Source organism: Haliotis rufescens, unplaced genomic scaffold, assembly GCF_023055435.1.
Source record: "Haliotis rufescens isolate VD_foot unplaced genomic scaffold, xgHalRufe1.0.p SCAF_14, whole genome shotgun sequence".
Lineage (NCBI taxonomy): Eukaryota > Metazoa > Mollusca > Gastropoda > Lepetellida > Haliotidae > Haliotis > Haliotis rufescens.
In genome coordinates, this window is record NW_025963824.1 from 4150553 (window position 1) to 4177018 (window position 26466).

The 26466-nt window shown below is 45.8% G+C and overlaps 1 protein-coding gene across 1 annotated transcript in view; it reads right to left on the minus strand.

Moving 5' to 3' along the window:
* Positions 1-4712: 4712 nt before the first annotated feature.
* LOC125371649 (talin-1-like) overlaps positions 4713-26466 on the minus strand; it is a 65732-nt gene continuing 43978 nt past the window's right edge. Inside the window, exons 35-48 of the mRNA XM_048395661.1 lie at positions 25044-25073; positions 22492-22653; positions 19335-19475; positions 18721-18902; positions 16599-16833; positions 14711-14881; positions 13784-13930; positions 13116-13214; positions 12702-12821; positions 11767-11913; positions 10883-11049; positions 10520-10703; positions 9281-9406; positions 4713-6141 (exon numbers count right to left, since the gene is read on the minus strand). Coding sequence (XP_048251618.1) covers positions 6085-6141; positions 9281-9406; positions 10520-10703; positions 10883-11049; positions 11767-11913; positions 12702-12821; positions 13116-13214; positions 13784-13930; positions 14711-14881; positions 16599-16833; positions 18721-18902; positions 19335-19475; positions 22492-22653; positions 25044-25073 — 1968 coding nt within the window. The 3' untranslated portion in view covers positions 4713-6084. The remainder of the gene's footprint in view (positions 6142-9280; positions 9407-10519; positions 10704-10882; positions 11050-11766; positions 11914-12701; positions 12822-13115; positions 13215-13783; positions 13931-14710; positions 14882-16598; positions 16834-18720; positions 18903-19334; positions 19476-22491; positions 22654-25043; positions 25074-26466) is intronic.

Sequence of the window (26466 nt, forward strand, 5' to 3'; positions counted from 1 at the left end):
CAGCCTGCTGTAGACAGATATATCAGCCTGTATGACGTCACCTACACTGATCTGTGTGATGGTTCTATGGCCTGCTGAGGAAGATATATGTCAGTCTATCACCTACCCTGATTTCCTGTCCGATGGCCTCGACAGTCGACTCTAGGGCCCGCGTGCCTCTCACAGCCTCGTCCTCGACGGTCTTCACTGTCTTCAGCAGCGACGTCACGTTTGTCACCATCACCTGACACAACATGGACAACATTAACAGTGGACACAGCAGCAACTACACACAGTGATGAACAACAAACATACAAACCTCACCCTCAACCCAAAGCCAGAACATGATATTACTGAACCACAGCACACCCCTATCTATGTTACAGCAAATATATCAGTCTGAAATATTCCTAAATGTTACCCAAAATGGCTTTGAGTAATTCCATGTGGCTTATACTAATCATGATAAATAGGTAAGCAAATATAGCCCACATTAACATAGAAATCAGGTTGAAGAATAAATGGAATGAATCAGAACTTAATTAGACCAAAGCCACTTCAACATAGTAAACCTAACTATGCTCAACAACAAAGTTAGAGATTATGAATATTTGGTGATATTTTTTGCAGTAAAGACTGAGCACACAATTTCATCAAAATATTCCAAATATTATTCACGATTCCTGACTTTTTGGGTTCTGTATATGTGTCGTTGAGTCACTTTTCTGCAGCTACATAAAGATCAACCCAGGGTCATGTCTTCGCCAAACTTCAGCAATCAACAAATTGGTACTACTGATGGAATCGAATAAGGGAACAATGAAAAGCAGAGGGAAACAAGCTTTACTGTCAGTACATTTGAAATAGCGTGCATACAATTCAAACACGTCAGAATCAAATGTTGAGATGTGTTTTTGTGCATTGTTTCCAACACATATTTGATGGACAAGGCTGGGGACCCATGATAGCATATTATTTTACTGTGTCTAAAACTAAATGTTCCCTTATTCATTCCATCTGTATATATATACAAACTTTCAACCAGCAGAAAGTTTCGCTTCCTATGACATGAGTCATATGAATGCTGTAGACTAATATTATCCCTGCAGTCCCCATAACAATCCTGGCAGCCATGTCTAAGCTGCAATCCCTGCTATGCATACAGCAGTGCAAAGACAATCCCTGTTTCGTATACACCAGTACTAGGACAATCCCTGTTTTGTAGACACCATCACTAGGACAATCCCTGCTATGCATACAACAGTGCAAAGACAATCCCTGTTTCGTATACACCAGTACTAGGACAATCCCTGCTTCGTGAACCCCAGTACTAGGACAATCCCTGTTTCGTTTACACCAGTACTAGGACAATCCCTACTTCGTGAACACCAACACAAGACAATCCCTGTTTCGTTTACACCAGCACTAGGACAATCCCTGTTTCGTTTACACCAGCATAAGTCAATCCCTGCTTCGTATACACCAGTACTAGGACAATCCCTGTTTTGAATACACCAGCACTAGGACAATCCCTGCTATGTATACACCAGCACTAGGGCAATCCCTGCTACGTATACATCAGCACTAGGACAATCCCTTCTTGTATACACCAACACCAGACAACCCCAGCTGCATATACACCAGCACTAGGACAATCCCTTCTTTCGTATACACCTTTACTAGGACAATCCCTTCTTTCGTATACACCAGCTCTAGGACAATCCCTTCTTGTATACACCAACACCAGACAACCCCAGCTGCATATACACCAGCACTAGGACAATCCCTTCTTTCGTATACACCAGCACTAGGACAATCCCTTCTTTCGTATACACCAGCACTAGGACAATCCCTTCTTTCGTATACACTAGCACAAGACAATCTCTGCTTCGTATACACCAGCTCTAGGACAATCCCTTCTTTCGTATACACCAGCTCTAGGACAATCCCTTCTTTCGTATACACCAGCTCTAGGACAATCCCTTCTTTCGTATACACCAGCTCTAGGACAATCCCTTCTTTCGTATACACCAGCTCTAGGACAATCCCTTCTTTCGTATACACCAGCTCCAGGACAATCCCTTCTTTCGTATACACCAGCTCTAGGACAATCCCTTCTTTCGTATACACCAGCACTAGGACAATCCCTTCTTTCGTATACACCAGCTCTAGGACAATCCCTTCTTTCTTATACACCAGCTCCAGGACAATCCCTTCTTTCGTATACACCAGCTCTAGGACAATCCCTTCTTTCGTATACACCAGCTCCAGGACAATCCCTTCTTTCGTATACACCAGCTTTAGGACAATCCCTTCTTTCGTATACACCAGCATTATGAAACTCATGTGTGGCTCTGGTCAATACATACCACTTACACAGGATCCTCCAACCCTGAACACAAGTATGTGGGCCTCACATCAGTCCATACCCCTTACATCATAAACTGTCCAACACCACTTAGATTTCCACAGTACACCAGCACTTCATGTCACTATAGGTCGGTCATACAAGGCATTAACCCGGGTGCTGCTGCAACGAGGCATCAGATTCCAACCCTCAAATGATGCTGTAGCAGTATCATAGTTCAGTGTCTGACAACCTAAGCAACTGAATCTGGAGCAAACAGTGATCAGCATCGACCCGCACCGTTGTGCATTGAGAGCTAGAGGGCTACAGGTAACGATACTTTTTAAAAAAATAGTCTATATCCAAGAATGATCCATACAAAGCCAGGCCCAACTTTCCCTATTTTCTTGCCTGTTACAACACAGAAAGCAATCCTGATTATCCTAGGGCAAACAAGAGATATTTACTATTGCAAGAGATGATATACATATCCATTTTGGCCAACCAATCCCCATGTTATCGCCTGTTACAACAAGAAAGGAGCTTGTGGTGTAGCTAGATCCCTCCTGTTCAACTACCATCCTTGAGAAAACCCTCGTCAGCAGCCATTCTGACCAACCAATCCCCATGTTATCGCCTGTTACAACAAGACAGGTGCTTGTGGTGTAGCTAGATCCCTCCTGTTCAACTACCATCCTTGAGAAAACCCACGTCAGCAGCCATTTTGCCCAACCAATCCCCATGTTATCGCCTGTTACAACAAGACATGTGCTTGTGGTGTAGCTAGATCCCTCCTGTTCAACTACCATCCTTGAGAAAACCCACGTCAGCAGCCATTTTGCCCAACCAATCCCCATGTTATCGCCTGTTACAACAAGACAGGTGCTTGTGGTGTAGCTAGATCCCTCCTGTTCAACTACCATCCTTGAGAAAACCCACGTCAGCAGCCATTTTGCCCAACCAATCCCCATGTTATCGCCTGTTACAACAAGACAGGTGCTTGTGGTGTAGCTAGATCCCTCCTGTTCAACTACCATCCTTGAGAAAACCCTCGTCAGCAGCCATTCTGACCAACCAATCCCCATGTTATCGCCTGTTACAACAAGACAGGTGCTTGTGGTGTAGCTAGATCCCTCCTGTTCAACTACCATCCTTGAGAAAACCCACGTCAGCAGCCATTTTGCCCAACCAATCCCCATGTTATCGCCTGTTACAACAAGACATGTGCTTGTGGTGTAGCTAGATCCCTCCTGTTCAACTACCATCCTTGAGAAAACCCACGTCAGCAGCCATTTTGCCCAACCAATCCCCATGTTATCGCCTGTTACAACAAGACAGGTGCTTGTGGTGTAGCTAGATCCCTCCTGTTCAACTACCATCCTTGAGAAAACCCACGTCAGCAGCCATTTTGCCCAACCAATCCCCATGTTATCGCCTGTTACAACAAGACAGGTGCTTGTGGTGTAGCTAGATCCCTCCTGTTCAACTACCATCCTTGAGAAAACCCACGTCAGCAGCCATTTTGCCCAACCAATCCCCATGTTATCGCCTGTTACAACAAGACAGGTGCTTGTGGTGTAGCTAGATCCCTCCTGTTCAACTACCATCCTTGAGAAAACCCTTGTCAGCAGCCATTTTGACCAACCAATCCCTATGTTATCGCCTGTTACAACAAGACAGGTGCTTGTGGTGTAGCTAGATCCCTCCTTTTCAACTACCATCTTTGAGAAAAACCACGTTTGTAGCCATTTTGACCAACCAATGCCTAGTTATCGCCTGTTACAACAAGACAGGTGCTTGTGGTGTAGCTAGATCCCTCCTGTTCAACTACCATCCTTGAGAAAACCCTTGTCAGCAGTCATTTTGACCAACCAATCCCCATGTTATCGCCTGTTACAACATGACAGGTGCTTGTGGTGTAGCTAGATCACTCCTGTTCAACTACCATCCTTGAGAAAACCCTTGTCAGCAGCCATTTTGACCAACCAATCCCCATGTTATCGCCTGTTACAACAAGACAGGTGCTTGTGGTGTAGCTAGATCCCCGTTACCCTAGACACACCCAGCAGCAGCTGTGAGGCTGTGTGACACACTGACTATATTTGACCAACCAATCCCATGTAATCTCCTGTTACAACATGACAGGTGCTTTTGGTGTAGCTAGATCCCCATTACCCTAGACACACCCAGCAGCAGCTGTGAGGCTGTGTGACACACTGACTATATTTGACCAACCAATCCCATGTAATCGCCTGTTACAACAAGACAGGTGCTTGTGGTGTGACTAGATCCCCGCTACCCTAGACACACCCAGCAGCAGCTGTGAGGCTGTGTGACACGCTGACTACGTTTGTTAGTCACACAAGCAGAGAAAACAAGGACAGCGAAGCACGGACAGTGTTTATTTATTTCTACATGACAATACACAAATAATACTTAGCTCAATAGTCAGAAAAATAGGCTAAAAATGAACAACTGCTTACAAACTTTTATATCAAATATACTGACTTACACCTCGGTATTTAACAAACAACACAAAGATGAAATTTAGTTCAAGAATGGTTTTAAGTGGGACATCAATTAGAGACATATTTTAGGTAATTTGTGGCTTAATTGACAAATATTTTGGGAAAAAAAGTACTTTCACACTGCGATGAATGTTATTTCTAAACGAAAATGTCACAGGCAAATATAACATGACATGTCTCTACACAAATGATATGTATGATATTCTGTATACAGCTATATACGTTATCTGAGACATTCAGCTCCAAGTATATAGTACACAACCACAAGTTTACTGAACACAGGTAGGAATATCAATATTTTAAATATGGACAAAAATAACCAAACTTTAACACTTACATTCTTGAGTGGTTGATAATCATATACAATAAAAATATTTTTGGATTATTTTTGAAATAAACTCAGCACAAATCATGCAAACACCAACAAAGGCTTACGTACCTCATGCTCTATGTTGAAACTGAAATGTTTCTATCCAGTCAATCTGTCGGTAATTCTAATTTATTTAAAAAAATAAAAAATGGACTACAAAATATTTTGAAAATAAAAAACAGATACATATTTCAATGAAGTTCATAAATATTTTCTTGCTTCTTGGGTATAACTACTTAATGTGACGGAAGTTCCCCAACCAATTTCTGGATCCCACCTCAAAAAGAGGCTCAGAATACACTTCTTAAAATCTGACTTTTCCAAAGCCCACTTTGTTAAAACTCTGCTTAAACGTTTCAGTTGCTGGAGTATAGTATGACTGTGATTGCCCTCTGTTAAACAGGGCAGTTCTGTTACATGGCTACGGAATCTCTAGGCGAGCTGTTATGTCTGACTATGTGCTCTAACACCATGCAATCCTCAGCTCCAGTGCATATTAACAACCAATGAAAAGGCAGCATCAATGATTTCAGCCAATCAGGCATGATGTTCACTAATATGAAGGACGACAACCATTCATAAAGGGGGGTAACTCTAATGTTCGATTCTAAGGGGAGGTTACTCTACAGGTGCTGAACTGGCAAACAAGTGCAGTTAATCATTTAACAAAGTTTCAAGGCACTTTTGAATATTCTTTGGTATTGGTTATCAACAAATGTAATGATGTTAATGATTCTGATCTAGATGATGGAACCAGGTAAGCATACACAACAAAGACAGGTCTATCCCACACAACAGACACTGAAGTGCAATAGCCGGCCGACCGTTTCTCGGACAGGCGGCTACGACGCACACGCACTTCATGCGAACAAAGAACGTAAAAACCTGACATCGGCAGAGTCAATTACTCTTGACCTCTGAAACCACGGAAAGGAAACATAAACATCAACACAGAGTCAACTGAAAATGAAATCTTACAGCACCCTACCTAGCTGAGATTTAACAAGGATTTATACCATTCACGTTTCCTCATAGAACAGTTCAAGTTTGTAAGCAGTTTTATCATGAATACAGAAAATAAATAAAACAAAACAGCATATTAAGAATCGGAGCTACAGATCTTGGAAGGATTCCGCGTGAATGGAAGGATTTCTGGGTGTTGCTGTCACAAACCATGGACTTGTTCCAATTTCATTCCAAACTGAGAATTTTTACTGACAGCTGCTGCACCCTTGGGGCAGATTATTGGCCCCTTGGCAGGTCGAGATACATTCCTGACTAAGAGTAAACATTTCCTTTTCTGGCCTGTTTCAAGAATGATCTAAGAATGCCTAACTGGAATCGATTCCAGTCAAAGATGAGGCATTTCACATTTTTGAGACAATGCGATGGTTGACAATTCGTTTCCATCATCAAAACTTGTTAGTTGTTCCTGTTCTTTGAGATCATTACTCTATGGCATTATTTACATGTTATCTTATTCTTGTCAAGTAATGATGCTGATGTTTCTGATTCTAGGTGGACAAGTCCATCAAACCTGACACTGGAATCTCAGGCTGAAGTAGCTTATGTTGTATCTCCCTTAGTTCAAACTTAATTGGAAACTTGTCTTCGTGATTTCACTTTAGTGTGTGACAAAAAGTTATAAGTCCCGACTTGTCTCTCTATTTATCCAATCTGTAGACGTTAGTGTACAGTCTGGACTATGATTAGCTGTTGGAGACAGGACGAAAGCGACTCAGACTTTGACTACTGCGTAAAGTTTCAGACCACCTCGTTATAATTTAGTCGTTGCAACACACCTGTCCATGATCTGAAATCCCCATTCACCGAGCTTCCTTCCCAAGATGGTCTAGACGGAGTTAGTAGGGAGGTGGGGTGAGTGTCAGCTGGGCTACAGTTAGATACTAGGTCACATAACCTACACAGCTGCAACACACGGACACAACACTCCATACTTGTGTCTAAGAGAAGGACACAACACTCTCAGTTGTGTCGACACACAGGGACCCAACACACAACACTGGGACACAAGAACCCACACACTTGGACCTAGCGGAGAAGTCAGTACAGACGGTACAGGCTGGTCAGTGGAAGACACATTACTCTGTAGGAAGGCATTTAGAGATCAAATATTTATGTGTCAGCCAAATAACAATCATTATTGTGTAGATAGACACACCCCATCTTAACCCGTCTCCATCTTGTCTTGAACTGATAAACATAAGAGTGTCTTGTGACCATTACACATTGCAGAAATATGTCTGTCCACAGATTTACCTCCCCCTCTCAAAACCCACAACAGAGTTATCCCCCCATTTAAAAAACCCACACTAGAGTTATCTCCCCTTCAAAACCCACAACAGTCATCCCCCCATTAAAAAACCCACACTAGAGTTATCTCCCCTTCAAAACCCACAACAGAGTTATCCCCCCATTAAAAAACCCACACTAGAGTTATCTCCCCTTTCAAAACCCACAACAGAGTTATCCCCCCATTTAAAAAACCCACACTAGAGTTATCTCCCCTTCAAAACCCACAACAGAGTTATCCCCCCATTAAAAAAACCCACACTAGAGTCATCTCCCCTTCAAAACCCACAACAGAGTCATCCCCCCATTAAAAAACCCACACTAGAGTTATCTCCCCTTCAAAACCCACACAACAGAGTTATCACCCCTTTCAAAACCCCATTAAAAAAACACACACTAGAATTATCTCCCCCTTTAAGAAAACACTCAAAAGAGTCATCTCCCACCCACAAACAACATGATAGTGGTAATTACTATTTTCTCCCCCTTAAAAAAATGCAGAACTCGGCAATCAGTAAAATTATTTGCAAGTTCACAAACATCAACATCACATCTTATCTCCTTCTGGACAAAATGAAAAACCGAGTTGTCTTCTAACTACATTAGAGTTATCTCCCTTCCCACAACTACAAATCTGGTATCTGTCATCTGTACACAGAAGATCATATCTCCCGCTCTCATAGATCAGGCTATTGAAGCGTACTGAATGATCCACCACATCACTAGGAATCAAATTTCTACAGGATTACTTTAAACCAGCACTGCACGGAGGAGTGAGTGAGTGAGTGAGTATGGTTTTACGACGCTTTTAGCAATATTCCAGCAATATCACGGCGGGGGACACCAGAAATGGGCTTCACACATTGTACCCATGTCAGGAATCGAACCCAGGTCTTCGGCGTGACGAGCGAACGCTTTAACCACTAGGCTACACGACCGCCCCACTGCACGGAGGAGGAAAATGTACTTTTCAGTCTTCTAACTTTCTGAGCTGTGCTGTTACAAAATGTGATTCTGAACACACTCCCAGATCCGGCTGAGACATAAACAGGCTTCAAGAATCAGTTTGCATCAGCTTTGTTTGTTTGTTTGTTGTTTAACACCATTCGGCAATATTCCAGCTACATGACGGCTGTTGACAAATCCAGCGATTGACATCATGAGCATCGATCTAGACAATTGGGATACGATGACATGCAATCAGCCAAGTCAGCAAGCCTGACACCCGATCACAGGTTGCAAGGGACCAATTCTAACCCAAGATCCCCTAGGGTTTGAGCACTGCTCACAAAGTTGGCAACTAGTTTCCTTGTAGTTACAGTCCCCCTCTACACAAATACACAGACTGACATATCGACACAGATAGTTCACAGGAGACAGAACAGCCCACCACGACATCGTGCAGTGGTGGACAGAAGCTGGAAACCTTTACTGGCTGGATTAGTTATAACATGACAGGACAACCGAAAAGCCTGACATTCTACAAGCCCTGGGGTCACCTTTACCATTAAACCAACTGCCTTGGGAGGAACTACAACCCTGAATCTAGTGCTACATTCAGCCCTGCATCCCACACCCACGTATTGCCCAGTATGGCTGGTAGCCTAGGCTAGTACACACACCTTTACTACTGTCTGAAACAAGGCTAGTAGACTAGTCCTGACTAGTGAGAGGACCGTGTACAGAGCTGATGTTAGCAGAGAGCCATGCGGGTTAGACACAAGGACAACAGTGAGCACCTACCTTGGCCGAGTCTTTCAGGTGTAGCATGGCGGGGTCGTTGACACTCTTCCCCGAGGCGTTCTTGGTCGCGCTGATGAGGTCGGACAGAGCGGAGGCGACATCCTTGACGGCGTTGATCAGGAGGACCTGCAGGTCGATACAGGATATCAGTGAAGAGTTTATTGACAGTTTTATGCTAGGATCAACAATATTACTAAGAGGCATCAACCACAAACTAGGAATACCTGGGGTAATTGGGGTCCCAAAAAAATATTAATATTATTATATTATATTATGAATTTGCATTGCACATTTTCCAATTCACAACTGCTCAAATGTGTTTAGACCATAACAGCTCTTATAACTACCGGTCACTGGATCAGTGAGTGAGTGAGTGTGAGTGAGTTGGGTTTAACGCCGCTTTAAACATTATTCCAGTTATATCACGGCGTGTCAGCTTAATGTGGGAGGAAAGCCCGAAGTGATGCAGGTCTCAGACGTTTACCACTTCGGTGAAACCCATGAGCACGGGTATTGTGCTGATCAACCTAGAAACATAATCGGGGCGAACCGGGATTCGAACCCACAATCATAGGTTTCTGGCGTGCCCAAGGGACGCAACTCTGCACAGCGAATCGCGGCGCCTAAGATGACTGGGCCACCTGTGCCCCCCGGATCAGTGTGCACTGACGTTTAGTCTCAGCTCCCAGGAGAGTATCAACCCAAGGAACGTGAGAGGAGCGAGAAGGTTAACAGTCACATTTTCATTGAATCCTACAGGGTACCCATTCACTGCTGGGTGAAAAGAGGCAGACATTTTAAACAAAGTCATTTGCCTAAAGGGACACTACATGCTACCATTTTCAAGCCAATTGGAACACAAGGTAAAAAGACTGGACAAACAAGTAAACAATTATTGTTCAAGTGTCATGTCCCTGTGTAAACAATTATTGTTCAAGTGTCATGTCCCTGTGTAAACAATTATTGTTCAAGTGTCATGTCCCTGTGTAAACAATTATTGTTCAAGTGTCGTGTCCCTGTGTAAACAATTATTGTTCAAGTGTCGTGTGTTCTTTACCTGTGGGGGCGGTCGGGTAGCCTAGTGGTTAAAGCGTTCGCTCGTCACGCCGAAGACCCGGGTTCGATTCCCGACATGGGTACAATGTGTGAAGCCCATTTCTGGTGTCCCCCGCCGTGATATTGCTGGAATATTGCTAAAAGCGGCGTAAAACCATAGTCAGTCAGTCAGTCAGTCTTTACCTGTGCTTCTGGCTGTTCAGACCCCAGCGATCCCGCCCCCAGCTTAACCACATCAGCGAGTCTCGTGATGGTCTTCACAGCTGTCTGAGCAGCTGCCGCAAGCTGTTCCTGATTGGATGCTGCCCCGGCAACCAGAGTCTTAGTATCCTCAACCAGGGCCTTGGCTGTCTTCAGGATGCTCTCCCTGGAACATGGATGATTAATGGTTCATGAAATATTCCAAAGGAACTGTTACTGTGCTATAAGGACGTGTGCAACAATGAGTTCATATTCACTGTGCAAGTCACACTGTTGTGTATCCTAAATCTTTAAACGACATAATGTAAGCCACTCTATTGCCAAGACTGTCAATAAGATCCCCACCTGTGATCAGCAAAGGATTCAGAGCCATCAGCATTGAGGGTTCCGGCTGTAGCAAACATGATGGTGGTGTCCAAGTCGCCGATGATGCCGCTGACGGTGCTCGCTGCGTTGATGCAGGCCTGTGTGCCACGTGACCCGGCCTGGAGGGATGCCAGGACGAAGGAGACCTGCAAGACAGGAACAGCGTTAGACCAAGGTCAATAGACAGACCCAGGTCATTAGTCAGACCAAGGTCAATAGACAGACCAAGGTCAATAATCATACCCAGGTCAACAGTCAGATCAAGGTCAATAGTCACATCAAGGTCAATAGGCAGACCAAGGGCCATGGTTCGGCAGAATTAATTATGACTTCCAAACAAAGACACACAGGTAGGTACAATCAATTATGACTTTCAGGTCAAGACCTACAGGTAGGTACAATAAATTATGACTTTCATGTCAAGGCCTACAGGTAGGTACAATCAATTATGACTTTCATGTCAAGGCCCAAAGGTAGGTACAATCAATTATGAATTTCAGGCCAAGGCCCAAAGGTAGGTACAATCAATTATGGCTTTCAGATCAAGGCCCAAAGGTAGGTACAATCAATTATGACTTTCAGATCAAGGCCCAAAGGTAGGTACAATCAATTATGACTTTCAGATCAAGGCCCAAAGGTAGGTACAATCAATTATGACTTTCAGATCAAGGCCCAAAGGTAGGTACAATCAATTATGACTTTCAGATCAAGGCCCAAAGGTAGGTACAAGCAATTATGACTTTCAGACCAAGGCCTACAGGTAGGCAAAATCAATCATATGAGTCTGACTAAGGTCCACTGATCAATAGATAGATTGAGACAATTCTGCATCAAGTTCTGTGTCACTATGAGAGGACACCCACCTTCTCTGAGATGCTCTTGGCGTGTTCTGACAGGTCCTTCCTGGCGTAGGAGTCGGTGGGGTTGGCCTGGAGGTTGCCAGCATCCTGCACCACCTCCACACAGCTCCGGCCCAGGTCCTGCACAGCCGTCCGGATCCGGTTGCCGATCTACACAGAAATATGTACAGTGTACATCCCTTCAGCAATATAGAACCAATTACCGTTACACTTTACACTGCAACAACACAGTCATCTGAGATGTTGTCACCTGGGCACGCCAGAAACCTATGATTGTGGGTTCAAATCCAGGTTCCCCTGATTATGTTTCCAGGTTTGTCAGCACCATACCCATGCTCATGGGTGTCACCAAAGTGGTAAATGTCTGAGGCCTGCATCACTTCAGGCTTTCCTCCCACTTCAAGCTGACATGCCGTAAAATAACTTAGATACTGTTCAAAGCAGGCATAAAACCCAACTCACTCACTTAAAATAAGCTGATCTTACTAGACCAGAAGAATTTTTACTGGAATTGGCTTCAGACTAGTTGCTGATATCACAGACTGAAACTGTACGAGACAACAAATATGGGAGGCTGTATGGTATGGGAGGCTGTGCTGTGGGGCTACAGAACAATGGTGGTCAGCTGTATGGGAGGCTGTGCTGTGGGGCTACAGAACAATGGTGGTCAGCTGTATGGGAGGCTGTGCTGTGGGGCTACAGAACAATGGTGGGCAGCTGTATGGGGGGCTGTGCTGTGGGGCTATAGAACAATGTGGGCAGCTGTATGGGAGGCTCTCCTGTGGGGCTACAGAACAATGTGGGCAGCTGTATGGGAGGCTGTGCTGTGGAGCTACAGAACAATGCTGGGCAGCTATATGGGAGGCTGTGCTGTATGGGAGGCTGTGCTGTATGGGAGGCTGTGCTGTGGAGCTACAGAACAATGGTGGGCAGCTTACTTCGAGGTTGTTGGTGGCGGCGGCGGCTCCGCGGGAGTTGTTGGAGAGTTGGCTGTAGTCCCGGGTCAACAGGTTGGCCAGCTGCCCCAGGTCCTGCACGTTGGTGGTGGACTTGCCGATCTGAAGCACAACACAAACTATCAGTGTGAAGCATTGAAGGACTGATGACGTATTCCTAATAAGCTTTTCCAGAGCCAAGTCAAGACAGTTATGCTGTCCAGAGGGCTTTTCAGACTTTGTCGAGGAGTCCATTACGTAATCACTCTTCAGGAAAGAATGGTTTCCAGTTTATATCCACCACTACATCACGTCATGGAGGAATGTTCTGTTTCCTGTGAACTATTGTGTCAGGTCACACATAAGGGTGTCGATATGTGTCAACTATGTTTTCAACATTAAGCCTGCTGTTCTCACCATGTCCTGTGCTGACCGGGCAATCTGTTTACTAAGGCGCACCATGTTGGTCTGGTAGTCCACAAACGATGTTCCCTCCGTGGCGATAATCTCGTCAGTCTGGAACAGTCACAGCTCAATTATTACCTCCTGCACAATTACCTTCACACACTATAAACTGGGAACAGTATTAAATAATCTTTATCAAGTAAAATCTGTACTGGAAATTGCCTCCCAGTAGGATCCAAGAAAGAAGTGCTTTCAAAGAAATAGTTTCTTTTGCAGTTATGTGATCAACAACAAAATCACAGTCTAACACATTCAAAGGATTAGACCACTCAGAAGTAGAGCTTTAAACCGCCATGGTAGACTGACACATGGAGCTTATAACACTAAATCCGACCTCCCAGCCACACTTCTGCATGATAAAGTCAAATTGTGTTTCTTGTTTACACACAGCGATATTCCAGCTGTATAATGGTGGCCTGTACATAATCGAGTCTGGACCAGACAACCCAGTGAACGATCCATGATGATGGGAACGATGACACACGATCAAGCAAGTCACTAAGCCCCATCACCTGATTCGGTCACTTCATACGACCAGCAAATGTTGCTGGGGAATGCAGAATCACCACAGGGATAAAGTCCTGTTAACCATCAACGTGTTTGACGACATGGACACCTACCCGTGCCATGGACTTGCTGATGCTGTCGATCATGCTGCTGACGGCGCCAGACTGGGAGGCGGCCTCCTCGATGGTCTGCAGCAGGTCCTGGAGGACGTCCTTCATGTCCTCCGCCGCTCCGTCCACGTTGCCGTGAGCCTGCATCGCCTGCAACATCACACAGTTCATACAGATACATATTCCCTGATTACATGTATTTTCTGTGACACATTTTCAAAATTTCTCCCAAAACACAGCTACACTGACTCTCTGACACATTATGCCGAATCCGAGCCCACTAGTCCTAATCTATTCCCTTGATGCAGGGTAACAAGTACAATCTTTCAACATATTTCGGTATGAGGTGAGGTGAAATGGGTTTCAACGTCGCATCCAAGATTATTGCACTTATATAGCAACGTGCATGCACGTGTGTGTGTGAGTTTGTGTGGCTGCTTGTACTAGTCCGGACTGATACTGATTTATAGTGCTAGCTCACTGAGATACCATGCCGCAGTTTAACATGAATACCCCAACTCAGACACAGTATACTGACTCCGAGCCGACCAGTCCTTGTTTTAGCCCCTTAATGCTGAGCTCCAGGCAGGGTAACAACAAGTACCAGCTTTTAATGACTTTTGGTATGACGCGGCCGGGGAATGAACCACTGACCTTCCATTCTATCCACTAGACCATGAGGCGGTCGCAGACATTGTGACAATGATACTCCCGTCCAGGGCCTGCATAAACGCACAGGTCAGTACACCCCTAAGCCTCTATTACAATGGGGGTGTGTCCACCCTCCTGGATCTGGATGCCCTACTTCTCCTGCTCCACCTTGTTTAACATCTCAATGAGGTTACAATGTACTTGTGGCTAAGCCTCTATTACAATGGCGGTGTGTCCACCTCCTGGATCTGCATGCCCTACTTCTCATGCTCCACCTACCTTGGGGTTTCCACCGCTCTCCTTACAAGCGTAGAGGAACTGAAGAGCTGACTCCGCAACTGTCTTGGACAGGTCGAGGACGTTCATCTGTTGCTTGGAGTTGAGGTTCTTGGAGGCTGTCCCGATAGCCCCGTCAGAGAGAGGCTCGAAGTAGGAGGACATGGTGTTGATCTGTGACACAGAGGACAAGAGTGAGGACATTGTACTGGACTGCATCAAGCAGGCCTCATTTCTACAGATGATTGGATGCAAAATCATTTACAAACATGGCTCCTTGGCAATGCACATTTTTAGAAGAAAAGATATTAAGAACAGTTTGGGTAAGAAGTTAATAAAATAACTGCCGCCATTCCATCACTCTAGCTGCTGAAGCACAATCCTGCAACTCTGATTCCTGGCAACAAAGAACTTCTGGCTGTCCCTTTGTGTGTGTTCCTAATGGATTCCCGATGCAAATCTGCTTCAGCAAAGTGCATGCATCGTGATCTAACGACAAGTGCAACATGATTCTTTTCCTAAGACGCTTAACTTCAAATATGAGTACATATTTTAGATTGTGCAACAAAAATATTACTGATTGAGCTGAAAACCTGATGGTAAAGATTCTTTATCCTGCCCGATAAGTTCAAAAAAAGACGTAGAACAGTGCAGCTATAAGTCAAAATCAAAACCGTTTATAGATAGCAGCACAGAGTCAACCCAATACCCCAGTAACTAGATGTTACACAGTTACACAGATGTTACACAGTAACTATCTAGCCTTGCCTACTGGGATATCCCTGTAACTAGATGTTACACAGTTACACAGATGTTACACAGTAACTCTCCAGCCTTGCCCACTGGGATATCCCTGTAACTAGATGTTACACAGTTACACAGATGTTACACAGTAACTCTCCAGCCTTGCCCACTGGGATATCCCTGTAACTAGATGTTACACAGTTACACAGATGTTACACAGTAACTCTCCAGCCTTGCCCACTGGGATATCCCTGTAACTAGATGTTACACAGTTACACAGATGTTACACAGAAACTCTCCAGCCTTGCCCACTGGGATATCCCTGTAACTAGATGTTACACAGTTACACAGATGTTACACAGTAACTATCTAGCCTTGCCCACTGGGATATCCCTGTAACTAGATGTTACACAGTTACACAGATGTTACACAGTAACTCTCCAGCCTTGCCCACTGGGATATCCCTGTAACTAGATGTTACACAGTTACACAGATGTTACACAGTAACTCTCCAGGCTTGCCCACTGGGATATCCAAGTAACTAGATGTTACACAGTAACTCTCCAGCCTTGCCCACTGGGATATCCCTGTAACTAGATGTTACACAGTTACACAGATGTTACACAGTAACTCTCCAGCCTTGCCCACTGGGATATCCCTGTAACTAGATGTTACACAGTAACTCTCCAGCCTTGCCTACTGGGATATCCCAATAACTAGATGTTACACAGTAACTCTCCAGCCTTGCCTACTGGGATATCCATGTAACTAGATGTTACACAGTTACACAGATGTTACACAGTAACTCTCCAGCCTTGCCCACTGGGATATCCCTGTAACTAGATGTTACACAGTAACTCTCCAGCCTTGCCCACTGGGATATCCCTGTAACTAGATGTTACACAGTAACTCTCCAGCCTTGCCCACTGAGATATCCCTGTAACTAGATGTTACACAGTAACTCTCCAGCCTTGCCCACTGAGATATCCCTGTAACTAGATGTTACACAGTAACTCTCCAGCCTTGCCTACTGGGATATCCCAATAACTAGATGTTACACAGTAACTCTCCAGCCTTGCCTGCTGGGATATCCCAGTAACTAGATGTTACACAGTTACACAGTAACTCTCCAGCCTTGCCCACTGACCAGGTGTCCCAGGTTCTCTGGCTTGCACTTGGCTGCCCGCTGGATGGCCTCGATGGTGTCCAGGATCTCGCGGCCGCTGTTGATCATCTGCTCCTGGAAGGACTTGAGAGTCTTGTCATTGCGCTGGCCCAGGTTCTGGCTGATGGCCGCCAGGGAGGCCTGGTCCAGGTCGCGGATTGTGTGGTTCAGCTTGTCGATGGCAGTGTCACATTCCTTCTGACCTGGGGCAGTGTCCCTGTGGGTGGAGGGTGGAGTGAGACGGGGGCTGAGGATAATCAGTACAGATATATACGGTCCTTCTGACCGGGGGCAGTGTCCCTGAGGGTGGAGGAGAGCAAGTGAGATGGGGGTGAGGATAATCAGTACAGATATATACGGTCCTTCTGACCTGGGGCAGTGTCCGGAGACGGGGGTGAGGATAATCAGTACAGATATATACGGTCCTTCTGACCTGGGGCAGTGTCCCTGTGGGGGTGAGGAGAGGGAGTGAGACGGGGGTGAGGATAATCAGTACAGATATATACGGTCCTTCTGACCTGGGGCAGTGTTCCTGTGGGGGTGAGGAGAGGGAGTGAGATGGGGGTGAGGATAATCAGTACAGATATATACGGTCCTTCTGACCTGGGGCAGTGTCCGGAGACGGGGGTGAGGATAATCAGTACAAATATATACGGTCCTTCTGACCTGGGGCAGTGTCCCTGTGGGGGTGAGGAGAGGGAGTGAGACGGGGGTGAGGATAATCAGTACAGATATATACGGTCCTTCTGACCTGGGGCAGTGTCTCTGTGGGGGTGAGGAGAGGGAGTGAGACGGGGGTGAGGATAATCAGTGCAGATATATACGGTCCCTCTGACCTGGGGCAGTGTCTCTTTTGGGGTGAGGAGAGGGAGTGAGACGGGGGTGAGGATAATCAGTACAGATATATACGGTCCCTCTGACTTTAGGCAGTGTCTCTGTGGGGGTGAGGAGAGGGAGTGAGACGGGGGTGAGGATAATCAGTACAGATATATACGGTCCTTCTGACCTGGGGCAGTGTCTCTGTGGGGGTGAGGAGAGGGAGTGAGACGGGGGTGAGGATAATCAGTACAGATATATACGGTCCCTCTGACCTGGGGCAGTGTCTCTGTGGGGGTGAGGAGAGGGAGTGAGACGGGGGTGAGGATAATCAGTACAGATATATACGGTCCCTCTGACCTGGGGCAGTGTCTCTGTGGGGGTGAGGAGAGGGAGTGAGACGGGGGTGAGGATAATCAGTGCAGATATATACGGTCCCTCTGACCTGGGGCAGTGTCTCTGTGGGGGTGAGGAGAGGGAGTGAGACGGGGGTGAGGATAATCAGTACAGATATATACGGTCCCTCTGACTTTAGGCAGTGTCTCTGTGGGGGTGAGGAGAGGGAGTGAGACGGGGGTGAGGATAATCAGTACAGATATATACGGTCCTTCTGACCTGGGGCAGTGTCTCTGTGGGGGTGAGGAGAGGGAGTGAGACGGGGGTGAGGATAATCAGTACAGATATATACGGTCCCTCTGACCTGGGGCAGTGTCTCTGTGGGGGTGAGGAGAGGGAGTGAGACGGGGGTGAGGATAATCAGTACAGATATATACGGTCCCTCTGACTTTGGGCAGTGTCTCTGTGGGGGTGAGGAGAGGGAGTGAGACGGGGGTGAGGATAATCAATACAGACCTATACAGCAGTTAGTAGGTGACCGTGTTGTCTATCACTTTCAACTGCTGTAGCACTGCTGACTCACAACATACAGACACACAGTGACAGGGAGAAGTTGACAATACGTCAGTCGTATCTAGTCATGTGGATGCTGGCACTGACTAGATCATGCTAGATAGCTAGTACCTTTGTTGTTTAACGCCACACTCAGCAATATTTCAGCTAAATGACAGCAGTCTATAAATAATTGAATCTGCACCAGAAAATCCAGTGATTGACATCATGAGCATCGATCAAAACAATTGAAATACGATGACATGCATCAACCAGGTCAGTGAGTCTGCAAACAGATCCTTTTATTCACCTCTTATGACAAGCATGGGCTGCTGAAGATCAAACCTAACCCGGGTCTTCACAGGTTTCAACTGCATGTGATGTGAGACTGGGAACTTACTTGATGGCTGATACGAGTCTCTTGATGGCGTCGGACACGCTCTTGGAGTGGTTGGAGTACAGCTGATATGTGGGGGGGTCGCGGGGGTTGATGGCCAGCTGCTTGGCGGCCTGCAGCATATGACACGCCCCATCGATCATCGCCTTGCCCGACATCGTGATGGGCTCCTGGGCACGCCGTGCCTGCAACATCCACACACCAGTAACTAGCATGGTCCACAGGGCTGCTGTGACAGACTTACCAAGTATACATTAATCTGAAGTAAATATTAATCTGCAAGTCCGATTAAAATTCAAGAAGGACTAGTGATATTTTGTTGTGGACTACCACTTTTACAATTAGGTAGATGGCAACTCAGATCATTTGTGCAGAAAAAGTGAAAATACAAATAAATTCCCTGCTTATTCTATACAGTTCCATGATTTCATCTGCATGGATCTAAAAACTTTGGGGGGAGGGGGGAGGCATATATATACGTACATCCTACCACTTATATACAATTACAAAGATAACAAGGCAGAACTAAAGACATTTCATAAAGTCTTCGTTTTTTTATGGATTTTTAAAGAAATAATCCTGGTTGGAAAATAAAAACAACGACCCAGCCTGTGTACCTGGTGGCTGATCTTGGCGGGTTTACTGGCGAACTCCGGTGATGAGGCGAAGGTGGTGAGTTCCTCCACTGCATTGATGAGAGGCCGAGATGCTTCTGCACACTGCTGCCGGTTGTGGTCTGTGAAGTCACTGTCCAGGGCCTGCACAAACACACAGTCAGTACACCATACAGCTGTATCACCCTGCCACAAACACAGTCAGTACACCATACAGCTGTATCACCCTGCCACAAACACAGTCAGTACACCATACAGCTGTATCACACTGCCACAAACACACAGGTCAGTACACAATTCAACTGTATCACACTGCCACAAACACACAGTCAGTACACCATACAGCTGTATCACACTGACACAAACACACAGTCAGTACACTATACAGCTGTATCACACTGCCACAAACACACAGTCAGTACACCATACAGCTGTATCACACTGCCACAAACACACAGTAAGTACACTATACAGCTGTATCACAATACCACAAACACACAGTCAGTACACCATACAGCTGTATCACACTGCCACAAACACACAGTCAGTACACTATACAGCTGTATCACACTGCCACAAACACAGTCAGTACACCATACAGCTGTATCACACTGCCACAAACACACAGTCAGTACACTATACAGCTGTATCACCCTGCCACAAACACACAGTCAGTACACCATACAGCTGTATCACACCGCCACAAACACACAGTCAGAACACCATACAGCTGTATCACACTGCCACAAACACACAGGTCAGTACACCATACAGCTGTATCACACTGCCACAAACACACAGTCAGTACACCATACAGCTGTATCACCCTGCCACAAACACACAGTCAGTACACCATACAGCTGTATCACACTGCCACAAACACACAGTCAGTACATCATACAGCTGTATCACACTGCCACAAACACACAGTCAGTACACTATACAGCTGTATCACACTGCCACAAACACACAGGTCAGTACACCATACAGCTGTATCACACTGCCACAAACAAAGTCAGTACACCATACAGCTGTATCACACTGCCACAAACACACAGCTCAGTACACCATACAGCTGTATCACACTGCCACAAACACACAGTCAGTACACCATACAGCTGTATCACACTGCCACAAACACACAGTCAGTACACCATACAGCTGTATCACACTGCCACAAACACAGGTCAGTACACCATACAGCTGTATCACACAGGTCAGTACACCATACAGCTGTATCACCCTGCCACAAACACACGGTCAGTACACCATACAGCTGTATCACACTGCCACAAACACAGGTCAGTACACCATACAGCTGTATCACACTGCCACAAACACACAGTCAGTACACCATACAGCTGTATCACACTGCCACAAACACACAGGTCAGTAAACCATACAGCTGTATCACACTGCCACAAACACACAGGTCAGTACACCATACAGCTGTATCACACTGCCACAAACACACAGTTCAGTACACCATACAGCTGTATCACCCTGCCACAAACACACAGTCAGTACACCATACAGCTGTATCACACTGCCACAAACACACAATCAGTACACCATACAGCTGTATCACACTGCCACAAACACAGGTCAGTACACCATACAGCTGTATCACACAGGTCAGTACACCATACAGCTGTATCACCCTGCCACAAACACACAGGTCAGTACACCATACAGCTGTATCACACTGCCACAAACACAGGTCAGTACACCATACAGCTGTATCACACTGCCACAAACACACAGGTCAGTACACCATACAGCTGTATCACACTGCCACAAACACACAGGTCAGTACACCATACAGCTGTATCACACTGCCACAAACACACAGTTCAGTACACCATACAGCTGTATCACACTGCCACAAACACACAGTCAGTACACCATACAGCTGTATCACCCTGCCACAAACACACAGTCAGTACACCATACAGCTGTATCACACTGCCACAAACACACAGTCAGTACACCATACAGCTGTATCACCCTGCCACAAACACACAGTCAGTACACCATACAGCTGTATCACACTGCCACAAACACACAGTCAGTACACCATACAGCTGTATCACACTGCCACAAACACAGTCAGTACACCATACAGCTGTATCACACTGCCACAAACACACAGTCAGTACACCATACAGCTGTATCACACTGCCACAAACACACAGTCAGTACACCACACAGCTGTATCACACTGCCACAAACACACAGTCAGTACACCATACAGCTGTATCACACTGCCACAAACACACAGTCAGTACACCATACAGCTGTATCACACTGCCACAAACACACAGTCAGTACATCACACAGCTGTATCACACTGCCACAAACACACAGGTCAGTACACCATACAGCTGTATCACACTGCCACAAACACACAGTCAGTACACCATACAGCTGTATCACACTGCCACAAACACACAGTCAGTACACCATACAGCTGTAGCACACTGCCACAAACACAGTCAGTACACCATACAGCTGTATCACACTGCCACAAACACACGGTCAGTACACCATACAGCTGTATCACACTGCCACAAACACACAGTCAGTACACCATACAGCTGTATCACACTGCCACAAACACACAGTCAGTACACCACACAGCTGTATCACACTGCCACAAACACACAGGTCAGTACACCATACAGCTGTATCACACTGCCACAAACACACAGTCAGTACACCATACAGCTGTATCACACTGCCACAAACACACAGTCAGTACACCATACAGCTGTCGCACACTGCCACAAACACACGGTCAGTACACCATACAGCTGTATCACACTGCCACAAACACACAGGTCAGTACACCATACAGCTGTATCACACTGCCACAAACACACAGTCAGTACACCATACAGCTGTATCACACTGCCACAAACACACGGTCAGTACACCATACAGCTGTATCACACTGCCACAAACACACAGTCAGTACACCATACAGCTGTATCACACTGCCACAAACACACAGTCAGTACACCATACAGCTGTATCACACTGCCACAAACACACGGTCAGTACACCATACAGCTGTATCACACTGCCACAACCACACAGGTCAGTACACCATACAGCTGTATCACACTGCCACAACCACACAGTCAGAACGCCTCCTCACCTTGATGGCCTTGACTAGCATGGCAGTGCTGTTAGCCACGTCCTTGGCACTCTGTACAAAATGTCTCTTGGCAACAGGGTTGGTTGTCTTGGAGGAGGCCAGTCTGCAGGCGTTACACAGCGCGGACGTGTGCTTGGCGACGACCGTGGCGGCAGACAGCACCTGCAACCATACAGCATCACATCATGCTATCTCCACGTTGTTCCAATGTCAAGGTCAGGTTACTTTCAGTTCGTATTACGGAAATGTTTAGTGTCATGCAACATATTGAATTAGTTTAACATTGATGGTGACACTTCAACTTAAGTTGATTATGGCGAGATTTCAGCTAAACGTGCTCGCACCTTCGCCAACACACAAAATTGCCCAAACAGAAGAAAAATGTGAAATTGATGTAACTAGAAGAAATGTGCCAAAATGCTCAAACTGAAAGTGCAGATGAAGCAACAGTGAAATTTCAGAATTTATGGCAGAACAAATTTCCACGTTGAGTATATCTAATAACAGTTGTCTCAAAGGAGATATTTGAGCATGTTTTAGAATTGCAACATTTCACGGTGATCAAATGGACACTTTGAACAGAGCTGAACACAGACTCCACACATGACAGCCACAGAGAAAGCTTACATTACAAAATCAATTTGACAATTTCGTATTTAACACTTAAATGCTCTTGCGAAACTGAAGCTGAATGTGTCCTGACAAGGACAGGGCGTGGTCATGCAGGCTGGGGTGGGTGGTAGGGGGTGGGGCGTGTCTATGGGAGGGGGTGGGTGTGTCAATGGGGGGCAGGGTGACATGAGGGGATGCTACGTAACAAAAGCAGCACATATAAAACGGAAACTGGTCAACATAAATTCCATGAGATACAAAATGGCACCAATTTAAATAATAACTGGTGTGGAAACAAATATGTTTACTGTGTTAATGGTGTGTGAGTGAGGGTGAGACATTTTTTTTTTGCATTGAACTTGCGCTGAAATGTTCACGAGGGCCAGATTTCTTAATGCCCAATAAAGGCCATGTTTCCTAATAGTGGGTGAGTATTGTTTTACGCCGCCTTCAGCAATATTCCAGCAATATCTTGGCAGGGACACAAGGGATGGTCTTTAACACATTTGGGGAATTGGCCTTCGGTGTGTGGAGCGAACGCTTTAACCACAAGGCTACCCGACCCCCACATTTTTCCTGATAACTGTACGGGGTATTTGACCTTACAATGTACTAGAAAGAATTCCCACTCGTGGCACATACAGACACTGAGAACATACAGACATGGACACGGTGCTGGTGGTGGGTGACGGGTGGCAACAAGACAGTGTCAACAACAGGAGACCGACATAATCATGTACATCATGGCTTGAACCTCGTCCTCCCTGGCGGCCACACAGCCAAGTACTAGTGATGGATGATCAACAATGGATACACGTTACAGGCATGGAATACCGGGGTCTATTGTGTCAGGGATCCCTAGTGTAACTGACTGTAAAGTAACTGAATACGGTAAGACAAGCAAAGGTACTGGGGACCTATTCTGCCCTTCCATGGGGTACTGGGGACCTATTCTGCCCAAGCCTTGAGTACTTGGGACCTATTCTGCTCTAGTATGGGGTACTGGGGACCTATTCTGCTCTAGCATGGGGTACTGGGGGCCTATTCTGCCCAAGCCTTGAGTACTTGGGACCTATTCTGCTCTAGCATTGGGTGCTGGGAACCTATTCTGCTCTAGCATGGGGTACTGGGGACCTATTCTGCTCTAGCATGGGGTACTGGGGACCTATTCTGCTCTAGCATGGGGTGCTGGGGACCTATTCTGGTCTAGCATGGGGTACTTGGGACCTATTCTGCTCTAGCATGGGGTACAGGGGACCTATTTTGCCCTAACATGGGGTACTGGGGACCTATTCTGCTCTAGCAGGGGTACTGAGGACCTATCCTGCCCTAGCATCTGCACGGGAGACAAGCATGGGGGTACATGGGTCCCTGTCTACCATCGCATCCCTGTAAGGTCTAGCTGGATGATCTGGACAAGGAATTGGGAACATTTAGGCTTCATAAAGGGGAAGTAAGCTCTGTATAGCTTCCAGAGGAAACTGATTGAATACATCCAGTGGGGGTGGCTGTAAGGGCAGGGGGTGGCTGTAAGGGCAGTGGTGGTGGCTTTAAGGGAGTGGGGGTGGTGTAAGGGATTTGGGGTGGCTGTAAGGGCAGGGGGGAGTAGCTGTAATACCAGTGGGGGTGGCTGTAAGGGTAGGGGAGGTGGCTGTAAGGGCAGGGGGTGGCTGTAAGGGAGTGGAGGTGGCTGTAAGGGAGTGGTGATGGCTGTAAGGGCAGGGGGGTGGCTGTAAGGGCTGGGGGGGTGGCTGTAAGGACAGTTGTGGTGGCTTTAAGGAAGTGGGGGTGGTGTAAGGGAGTGGGGGTGGCTGTAAGGGCAGGGGCGGGGGCAGGACGGCATTGTGAAGGCGAGCAAGTCTTGCGGATTCCGCCTCCAGGGGCAAAGTTGAAAGCCAATTGAGAAGTGTGCAACCAATGAACAATCTGTGTGGTGTTACCTGCTCTCGGGATGGGAGGCGCACAACAGCCTGCAGAGATCAGGAGATTCACGGTAACTATGGTAACTCAATATACGTTTCTTTGTTGTTAAAAGAAGCACTCAGCAATATTCCAGCTGTATGACTGCCGACTGTAACACCGAGTCTGGACCAGACAATCCAGTGATTGATATAATGGGCAACGATCCACTCTGATGGGGTACGATGACACGCAATCAACCAAGTCGACTCCATGAAGTCGACTCTCACGACCAGCGTAGGTTGCTGGGCACGCACTCTAACCAGGAATCCCCACAGGGGGCGCTCACACAACACAGATGTCAACATGACATCAGGAAATATTAGGCTGACAAAACAATAATGACATTAATGGGTGTTACTTGTACAATACATGGTTAGCTTGTACTGTTACCATGGTAACACCGACTCCTTCGTCGTGAGGAGAACAGATGAGCAGTACTACCAGACATTATTGAGAATTACACAGGGAAACCAAGGTGTTTGATGCTATTCTGTTGGTTGGGTTATACATAACTTTCACAAGGTAACACTTCCATATAGTACAACTCAACTACTGCCAGGGATACGGAGATATTTCACACTACTGTTCATTGTTTGCCTCCGAGTATAACTGAGATTTCTATCAGCTAGCCCTACTCAATGTTAATGTAAATTATCGCAACACTGCAGAAAAATCACGGACTTGCCCTTTCTTATCAACCAATTTATCTTCATTATTTTCAATCTTTTCTGTCGAATTTTACATTCGAATGATGGTCAAACATTTCACATGTGATTCAAACATATAAAATATGAATTCCACAACAAAACGAAATTCGAAATAAATAATTCTCACTTTTAAACCTTCTGGTGGTATCATGACCACATAAACTATCAAGTCTTTGAGTGGCATTTGGAAGTGATCACATAAGAGAGAGAATTGATGGATGTCAACTTCTTTATTATGAGGAACACTTCTTTATTATTTCGGAGTATTTGCTTACTCCTCCATCATAAACTCCCTCTTTTACATAAACCAAGCACACGTACATCTAACCAACATAATGAGTTTGTATTACAGTTTTAGGGGAATGGGTATGCCTTTATTGTAGAATTCATCTGGGACTGACGCCTGGATATATTCTCAATAATGTCTGGGAAAACTGCACAGTAAAACATGGCAGCATATGTCAAGTCCTGCGTGTATCACATATCACTGATATAAACATGTGCTTTCAGGAACTGTTCTCAGCTGATACATGCTGGCAATACAACATGCCGAGTGCATCATAATTAGTTGTACAAGAGTTACTTCCCCTGATGTTAATGTGCTATATAAGAGTACAGCACATAATGAATTGATTGTCAATAATAACGACATCAATATTAAAAGTCATTTAAAATAACCCTGGATTATCTCCCC